Here is a 9484-nt window from a genome sequence, read left to right as displayed (position 1 = left end):
GTCTCCCTGTAGCCCCAGCTGTCCTGGAACTCACTATGTAGACTAGGCTGGCCTTGAACTCACAGAGATCCGCCTGCCTCTGCCACCCGAGTGCTGGGATTAAAGGCGTGCGCTACCACGCCTGGTGATTTTTTGTTTTTCAATGTGTATGAGTGTATTGTTTTTATTTATTATTTTTTACTTTTACATGTATGGTGTATGAGTGTATTGTCTGCATGTACGTAAGTGCACTCGTGTTGTGCAATACCCCTGGAGGTCAGAAGAGGGCATCAGATTCCCCTGGAACTGGAGTTATAGATGGATGTTAGCTGCCATATGGGTGCTGGGAATTGAACCCTGGTCCGCTGTAAGAGCACTTGGGGCTTTTAGCCACAGCCCCTATTTTGTTTTTTTTTTTTTTTTTTTTAGACAGAGTCTAACTGTGTTGCCTTGGCTGTCCTGGAATGTAGCAGGAGGCCTCCAAAGATGGCGCGGACCCAGAGCCCTGGAATTCAGTGAGAATTCCCTTCACTTCTTGGTCCGCAAATAGCCCGCCAAAACTCCATACCCTGCTCTCGAGCCCAGTGACTGCTGACAGACTGAGTGGTGCGGACCAATCAGAAAACGATATGCTGACTAAAGGGACTTGGGGGCAGAGAAAATGGAAATATAAGGCCTGCCCCCTCCTGCATTAAACGAGCCTGCAGCACTAGTGCTTGCTTCTACCTGACTCCCGGGGTCTGTGTGTCGTGACTCCGCACCTCTTGCCCCCCCAATCGGCAGGGGACCCGATCCAGGTCAGGGTCTTCACAGTTGGCCTGAGGAGAACCCGCAACACTGGAATATACAATGTAGACCAGGCTGGCCTCAATCTCACAGAGATCCACCTGCCTCTGCCTCCCTAGTGATGATGTCACTGCAGAGGACTGTTGGCATGTGGCCACAGCAGAGGCCGCCCTGCTCACCTGGGCAGCGCCTGGCCAGAAGCTGGCTTTGATTCCTTCCTGAAACCGCTTCAGTCCCAGCAGGCATGTAGACAGGGACAAAAGAACAGACACATCCCCAGTTCCCAGGGCACCACTGGTCAGCAGAGCTATGACCCCACCTGCCCCACACTCACCGCCACAGCCTTGAGGGACTGCACAATGATCCAGTGGATCTCATCGAACAGCTTGCTGGTGACTTCCCTGCCTCGGGTGCTCTCCAGGTAGAGCCGCAGGTTGTTCACAGTCCACTTGCCACCATGGATGTGGTTATAGTCCTCCTGGTGAGGGAATGGGAGGGTGGGGCTGTCTTCAGGGCTTGCTCTTCTAGCCTTCCAGTGCCTCCTGGGTATGAATAGGCACCCCTAGTAATGCAGAGGGGACCCCTGCCCAGGGGGTCTGCGTCATCTAGTCCATTCATATTTTCAGATGTTCAACTAATAGTCTCATAACTGACCATGTTGTGAGGTGCCACGTGGGTCCCACTTCTGAACTCATTTCCCCAGTGGAGACCCTCCCCAGGGGCTGCTCCAGGTCAACTGGATACATAGTCTGAGACTACATCCCTCCCCTGCGGCAGCGAGTGTCCATCACTAGATGTCAAGGTAGGCCTCTCCCCTCCAGGTCTGCTCTATAGGGCGTCCCAGTTCCACAGCACCACTGGGGTTAGTTGAGGCCTCTGTCATCACCTGGATGTATGTAAGTGCACCTGTGTTATGCAATGCCCACAGAGGTCAGAAGAGGGCATCAGATTCACTGGAACTGGAGTTACAGACAGTTGTTAGCCACCATGTGGGTGCTGGAATTCAAATCCAGGTCCTCTGCAAGAGCAGCCAGTGTTCTTAACCACTGAGCATCTTTCCAGCCCCTGAGTGTTTCATTTTCAAAGTAGGAGAGAACTAGGAGCTAAAACAAACTCAGCCTGATTAGAAACACAGACCAGTGACCCAAAGCCAACTTCATTGAGACATAAAAACACAATTAACTGGGGCCAGAGAGATGGCTCAGCAATTAAGGGCACTGGCTGCACTTACAGAGGACCAGGATTTGATTTCCACATGGCGACTAACAACTGTCCATAACTCCAGTTCCAGGGGGATTTGATGCCCTTTTCTGGTCTCTGTGGATACCAGGCAATCTTGCATCGTACATACGTACATGCAGACAAAATACTTGCACACAAAATTTAAAAATCTTTTTTAAAAAATGGTGATAAGCCGGGCGTGGTGGCGCACGCCTTTAATCCCAGCACTCAGGAGGTGGAGGCAGGCGGATATCTGTGACTTCAAGGCCAGCCTGGTCTACATAGTGAGTTCCAGGACAGCTGGGGCTACAGGGAGACCCTGTCTCAAAAAGACCAAAAAAAAGACAAAAATAATAATAATAATTCAGCAACATTAAAAAAAAATGGTGATATGCACCTGTAATCTGAGCAGTTCGAAGATAGAGACAGGAGAATCAAAAGTTCAAGGTCAGCCTTGGCTACATAGTGAATTTGGGGCCAGCCTAGAATACACTGAATCCTATCCAAGTGAATAAAACAAATAGGGTTGGGGAGACGGCTCAGCAGTTAAGTACTTGCTGCGCAAGAACATGAACTGCATTTCAGGTCCCCAGAGTCCACAGTCCATCTAATTCTAGCCTTGGAAGGTGGGGACGGGATCCCCAGAGCAAGCTGGCTAGCAAGACCAGCCATCCGTACTGGCAAGCTCTGCGTTTGAGTGAGAGACCCTGCTTCAGTGAATAATGTGGAAGAGCAAATGAGGATGACTCCTACTATCAATCTTGGGCCTCCACATACATGTGCACCCATGTGCCCCTACATACACATACATATACACTCATATATACATGAGAAATGGCAACAAAGAAATAATTAAAATCAATAAATAAAAACCTGCTAAAGGTAGGAACCAATGAAATTGTCTTACATATCAGTTTTTGTTTTTATTTATTATTATTATTAATATTTCTTTTTTTCTGACTTTCCGAGACAGGATCTCCCTGTAGTCATAGAGTTGTTATTTTTATTAAATACTTCATGGCCATCAAGGTGGCTCGGTGGGTAAAGGCCCTTAGCCTGATGACCTGACTTCTGTCCGCAGAACACACATGGTGGAAGCAGAGAGGTGACTGTGGAAAGTTTCCCTCTGACCTCCACGTGGGCCATGGCACACAAAAACATGGGCATACACACATATGCGCACATACATACACACAAAATAAAGATATAAAATATAACAAAAAATTTTAAAAAAAAATATGTCAACAGACAAGGCGCCCACGCCGTCAACAGACAAGGCACCCACACCATCAACAGACAAGGCGCCCACACCGTCAACAGACAAGGCGCCCACACCGTCAACAGACAAGGCGCCCACACCGTCAACAGACAAGGCGCCCACACTTTCAATAGACAAGGTGCCTACACTTTCAATAGACAAGGTATCCATGCTTATTCACCTAAAAGGAACCCTCACATGGTTTGGTGTTTGAATCCTTACAAAAGAGCCCTGAGAAGTTGAGGAGGCTGTGTGCACAGGCCCCTTTCTCATTATGTTCACAGGCTCTCTTTACTGTCAGAACGTTGTGTTCTCTATTTTAAAAAATGTTTCATGGCTAGAGTTTCCATTTTCAAAATTTAAAAAAACTCTGGAGATGGATGGTGGTAACAGCCACGCAGTTAGATGAAGGCACCCAATGTCACAGAGCCACACACTTGGAAATAATTAAAATGTGTGCAGGGGCTGGGGAGATGGCTCAGCATGTAGAGCACTGGCTGCTCTTCCAGAAGATCTGAGTTCAGTTCCCAGAATCCATGTGGTGGTGAACAACCATCTATAATTCCAGTTCCAAGAGATCCAACATCCACTTCTGACCTCCATGGGCATTGCATGACACAGGTACACTTACACACATGTAGGCAAACACTCATACAAATAATCTTTTAAAAGAAAATGAAACTTCTAAAAACTTTTTTATTATTGAGCTTTTTAATGAAATAAGAATTTAAAAATGTGTATGCTGATAGTGCCAGCACCTGGAAGGCTGAGGCAAGAGGGTTGTCACGAGTTCCAGGCCAGCCTGGGCTACATGGCAAAAGCATGTCTAAAAACAAACAAACAGCAAAACCAAAACAATAACAACAAAAAATATATAATTTAAAAGAACAAATGAACCAAAAAGAAAACAAGGTTTTCAAGGCATAAAATACACCCAGCAAGACACCACCTCGCACATGTGTGAAAAGCTTGTGTCTCTGGGATTTAGTCACAGGAACTCTGTTTACCATTCACTGCAAAACATTCCATTCTGGGGCTGGAGAGATGGCTCACCGGTTAAGAGCACTGACTGCTCTTGCAGAGGACCCGGGTTTGAGTCCCAGCACCCACATGGCAGCTACGAACCGTCCTTAACTCTAGTTCTAGGGGAATCCAAAGCCCTCTTCTGACCCCCGCGGCATTGCATGACACGGGTGCATTTACATACATGCAGGCAATACACTCACACACATAAAATGAAAAGAAAAAAAAAAACCATCCCAGCAGTCTGCAAGCACCACAGGTCCCAGGCTCAGGCGGCTCTTTGTTCTCTGCCACTCATCACAGACGGAGGCACTTGGGCCTCTGTGATGGCCAGTCCCTGGCCATGCTGCATCCTTTTCTGGCCAGGAGAATGGGCCGCTGCACAGCAGTCCCGGGTTCAGTGTAAAATCTTCATAGAAGGTTCAAGCTGGGGTTTCTAAAAGGAAGTGCCTTGACATTGACATTAAAGAAAAGCACAGCTATCCAGGCGTGGTGGCGCACGCCTTTAATCCCAGAACTTGGGAGGCAGAGGCAGGTGGAGCTCTGTGAGACTGAGGCTAGCCTGGTCTACATAGTGAGTCCCAGGCCAGCTGAGGCTACAGGGAGACCCTCTCTCAAAAAACCAAAAAAAAAACCAGCATGAGGCATTATACGCACACACACACATACACATGCACACATACACAAAAGCTAAAACCAAAAATTATCATGCTCATTGGATTAGCTAGGTGGACTGACTATATTTTCCATCTACAATATTTTCTTCTTTTTTTTTTTTTCGGTCTTTTTGAGACAAGGTCTCCCTGTAGCCCCAGCTGTCCTGGAACTCCCTATGTAGACCAGGCTGGCCTTGAACTCACAGAAATCCACCTGCCTCTGCTTTCTGAGTGCTGAGATTAATGGCATGTGCCACCACGCCAAGCCCATCTATGATGTTTTCAATTTAAGGTAGGTTTAAGCTGAGTCTGGTGGTGCAAGCCTATAATCTTACTACTCAGGATGCCACGGCAGAGGAATCACAAGTTCAAGGTCTGCCTGGGCATGAGTTCAGGGCTAGCCTGGGTAACTTATATGATGTCTCAGAATAAAAAGTAAAAAGAGGCTGGAGGCTGGGGCTACAGCTCGATGGTAGACTGCTTAGCAAGTTCGTGCCAGTGCAGAGGTCCTACGTTCACAACAACCAAAATGAAACCGGTTTATCAGGACAACCTATCACAGGTGAAGGAAGTTTGTAATTCTATGACCTTCTTTTACTAAAAGAGAAATGAGCACTGAACTGACTTGTCCAAGGCCACAGAACTGGAAAGGCAGGGGTTGAACTACAGTCTCTACTCTCCAAGCGCCCCTACCTCTACCTCAGCAGGCCAGCCATACTCCCAGCCCCCTCAACACCTGGGCCTCAGGCCACCGCACACCTGTGAGTATCACTTCCATGACAAGCCCAGTCTTTTCTTGCAAACAGAAAAGAAAGGACTGCACAAAGCCAGCCCCCTTCAGGACACGCAGATGAGGAGACACTCACTCCATGCTTCTGGATGGCCACATTGGTGAGATGGATGAACATGTTGTCCAGCTCGCTGGTGCTCGGTGTGTATTTCACTGTGCAAAATCGGCAGAACCCAAGCTTATACCTAGGAGGAATTCAGACTGAGTCACTGAGGAAGGAAATATACCAGTCTGCTCTCTAAAAAGTACAGCTTTTAGCCTTCAAAGCTTTTGGTTTTACAGACAGGGCTGCACCATGTAGCCCAGGTTAGCCTTGAAATCACAATGTTCCTGTATCTACCTCCTGAGTGCTGAGATTACAGGTATCAGGTATGGGCCACCACACCAAGCTTACTTTGAATGTGCAAAAGAGCAGCATTCTTTTTATTTGGTTTTAGGGACAGAGTCTCACTATGTAGCCCTGGCTGGCCTGGAATTTGCTATGTAGACCAGGCTGGTCTGCAACTCACAGAGATCCCCTGCCTCTGGCCAGCTAAGAGCAGGACTGTTATTTGTAAGACTCCATCAGCTTTGAGGTCAACTGCTCTTACTCTCCCCATACGCACTGTGAGCCAGGCACGTGCAGCCCTCTGTGTTACTGAGTCATTAAACCTGGCAGTGGCACTAAAAACTGGGCCATGCTAGGTTAAAATATGATCTTGAGAGCAAGGCACAGTGGCACAAGTCTTTAATCACAGCACACAGGAAGATAGAGGCAGGTGGATCTCTGTGAGTTTGAGGCCAACCTGGTCTACACAGAAAGTTTCAGGACAGCTAGAGCTATATAGTGAGACCCTGTCTCAAAAACAAAAACAACCAACCAACCATGATCTTCAGAACAGAAGCAAAGCCTTGGGCCTCTTACATGTAGCAGCGCAGCGGGCGGTATGTGGACACCAGGACATACAAGCGCAGGTCAAACTTCCTCCCGCCAATGAGTAATGGGTTATTGATGTAGAGAGAAATCACGTAGGCTTCTTTCGTGGATTGTGAGACAAACCTACACGATCAGGGAAAGTCAAAATTAGATTGTCAAAGGTATCAAAGCAACGGCACAATTCAAAGAAAGGCGTGATCGCTTGCAGGCCACGTCAGCTTTAACTATCAAACTGACAGAACCCAGAGTTTCAAGCCAGCCAGGGCTACATAGTGAGACCCCCCCATCTCTAAATAAATAATAAATAAATAAATAAAAAGTCCATTAAAAAATAATTTGCTGGGCCAGCAAGATGGCTCAGTGGGTAAAGGTGCCACAGAGCCTGATGACTTGAGTTTGAGCCCCAGGACCCACATGGTAGGAGAGAACCAAGTCCTGCAGTTGTGCCATGGCACGCCTATGTTCACACACATACACACAAAATAATAACAAATACAATTAAAAAATTTAAGAAAGAATTTGGTGATAAAGGTGCGTTTAGTCATTGCCAATGAGCTCCCTGCCTTTTTGGATGGAACCAGGGTATCATGGAAGGTATCTCAGTCTCCCTCAGAGGACTGTGCAGGATAGCCCACCCAGGGAGGCTCCGTAGGTCTGACCCCCCTGAGGGCTAGCAAGGTGCAATCAGATTGACACACAACACAACAAGTATCCTCTGCCACCCAGTCATCACCCTGGGAGAGGACCACAATGGGCCCCTTGGCCCTCCAGGCATCGCCAAGCAGCTAAGAACACCTCAAAGGCAAGGGGGAAAGGGCACGCTTGGGGCAAGCTGAACCCCACCTGCCAACTAACCTGCAGCCAGCTCAGGTGCCCCCTCCAGGATGCTCCCGCTCTCCTACACGCTTTACACCATTAACTTGCTCCACTGCAACAGAAGCAATAGTAATACTCCCATTTCCCACAGATACAGACTCTGAGGCACCAAGAACCTAGAACACAGAATATACTCAGCCTGTCAGCGTCCAATTCAGATCTAAACCCAGGAATCCAGAGTCCTGAGTCCCAGTCTTAAGCATGTGCCTCGTGGCTTCAAATTTCTGTACCTGCCTCATACCAGCTCAGAAACCAAGTGGCCTGAAAGATTCCTGCCCACGGCCTACACCACATCCCTCACAGCTTACCATGGGAAAAGTCTACCAGTGATCACAATACCGTAGCCAGACAGCCTGCTAGGAAGTCATGTAACAGATGCACACCGGAGTGTGACCAAGAGTGCAGGACAGCAGGACTCTGCTGAGCAGAACCCCACATGAACAATGGGGTTTTTTCCTAACCAGAACCTCTTATGAAGAACGAGGCTTTTCCACACTTACGAAGACGTCTTGCTGTCCCGAGACCACTTTTTGATCTGTGAGAGCTTATTGATGAGGAAGATGCCCTTTCCCTGGGCTTTGCCACACGGCTTCATGATCCAGGTGCTCGATGGGCTCTTCCTGAACTCCTCCACAAACAGGTTGTAGTCAGCAGGGAGCATGTAGGTGACCGGGACAAAGTCTGAAAGCGGAAGACACCCAGTGCTGTCAGCGGTCACCTGGGGCCAAGAGCCGGAAAGCATCACCATGGTTCAGAGCTTGCCATACCTCTCACTCCAACCCAGAGCCTGGGAAAAGAACGGCTGCGATGGGATGCCTGAGGCTCTAAGGAGGGCCCTTGCTGAGCTCTCTGTGTCAGAACTTTACAAACATGCATCACTTAATTTGTGCAGTCCAGTTTTGATCGCCAGGTGGGCAGGGACACACATCTTCCCTCCAGGGGTAGCTCAGGAGGGTGGTGGCTTTGGACACACCCTGTCTCACACAAAGCTTGGCCCTCTGTGCATCCATGGTCATAGAAACTCAGATTCTAAACCAAGCCCAGCCCTGCCCATCTGGAGACATCTGAATCGAGACAGTTGCCCACAAGGCCTGTCCCACCCTGGTCACCTGGCAAAGCCAGTCACCAGTGCCTTGTACCCCTGAAGTGGTGAACTCAACTACTGAGGCCCCGGGGCCAGCAGAAGCCACCAACCCAGATAGAGGTATTTTCCATTCTCGTCTTTTTCTGCCAGAGGACTCCCCTCCTTCTCCAGCTCCTTTCTATATCTCTTAATGTTCTTCACCATCAGGTCCTTGCGGGTCAGCTCGTAGTGGTTGGGGAAGTGGTTGACGATCTGGTCATCTGAGAGTCGGTACCCAGTTTCCACGCTGAACACATTGCGGATGGTTTGCACGCTCATCCTGCAACAGAGGCGCAGAAGGAGCAGGAGTTCAGGGCCACACCTCAGTGTGCATGGCCTGCACACAGCCCCACCACCTCTGGACAGCTCTTACCTGTTACCGGCAGAGCTTTGGACTGCGGGGGCTGCACACCCAGGGACTGGCTGTGACCAGGCTGGATGTGGGCAGGAACAGTTTGGATTCTCTACCTGGACACTTCCTCAGTAACTGCTCACTGACTAGCTGTCAGGCTAACATTGCTGACAGACCCTTTCAGATGCTGATGTTAGGAAATTCATTTGCACCCAAATTCAGAAAAAGTACCCTAATATGCAAATCAGAGGGGTGACTTGAGGGTCCTGAGTTAGTACATTATTTTCTTAGAGCTTTCACAGGGAAGGGTCAAGAGTAGACAGAGAAATGGATTCATGAGCTGGGCATGGTGGTGCATATCGTTAATCTCAGAACTTGGGAGGCAGAGGCAGGCGGATCTCTATGAGCACCAGGCCAGCTAGGGCTACAGAGAGACTCAGTCTCAAAAAAACAAAAAAGGAGCAAAAAAAAAAAAAAAAAGAGGGAGAGAAAAAAAAAAAAGAG

At 48.5% G+C, this 9484-nt stretch overlaps 1 protein-coding gene across 6 annotated transcripts in view; it reads right to left on the bottom strand.

Moving 5' to 3' along the window:
* Nucleotides 1-9484, bottom strand: part of Ttll1 (tubulin tyrosine ligase like 1) — a 34831-nt gene that overhangs the window by 11832 nt on the left and 13515 nt on the right. For all 6 annotated transcript variants that reach the window (XM_008844745.1, XM_008844746.1, XM_008844747.1 and 3 more), the window contains 5 exons: nt 8700-8908; nt 8006-8186; nt 6618-6752; nt 5790-5898; nt 1100-1243 (listed from right to left, as the gene is read on the bottom strand). In XM_008844745.1, coding sequence (XP_008842967.1) covers nt 1100-1243; nt 5790-5898; nt 6618-6752; nt 8006-8186; nt 8700-8908 — 778 coding nt within the window. The remainder of the gene's footprint in view (nt 1-1099; nt 1244-5789; nt 5899-6617; nt 6753-8005; nt 8187-8699; nt 8909-9484) is intronic.

The sequence above is a fragment of the Nannospalax galili genome, unplaced genomic scaffold, assembly GCF_000622305.1.
Source record: "Nannospalax galili isolate Female #2095 unplaced genomic scaffold, S.galili_v1.0 scaffold180, whole genome shotgun sequence".
Taxonomy (NCBI): Eukaryota; Metazoa; Chordata; class Mammalia; order Rodentia; family Spalacidae; genus Nannospalax; species Nannospalax galili.
The sequence above is the reverse complement of the archived record's forward strand: the minus strand, read 5'-3'. Positions and strand labels throughout refer to the sequence as shown.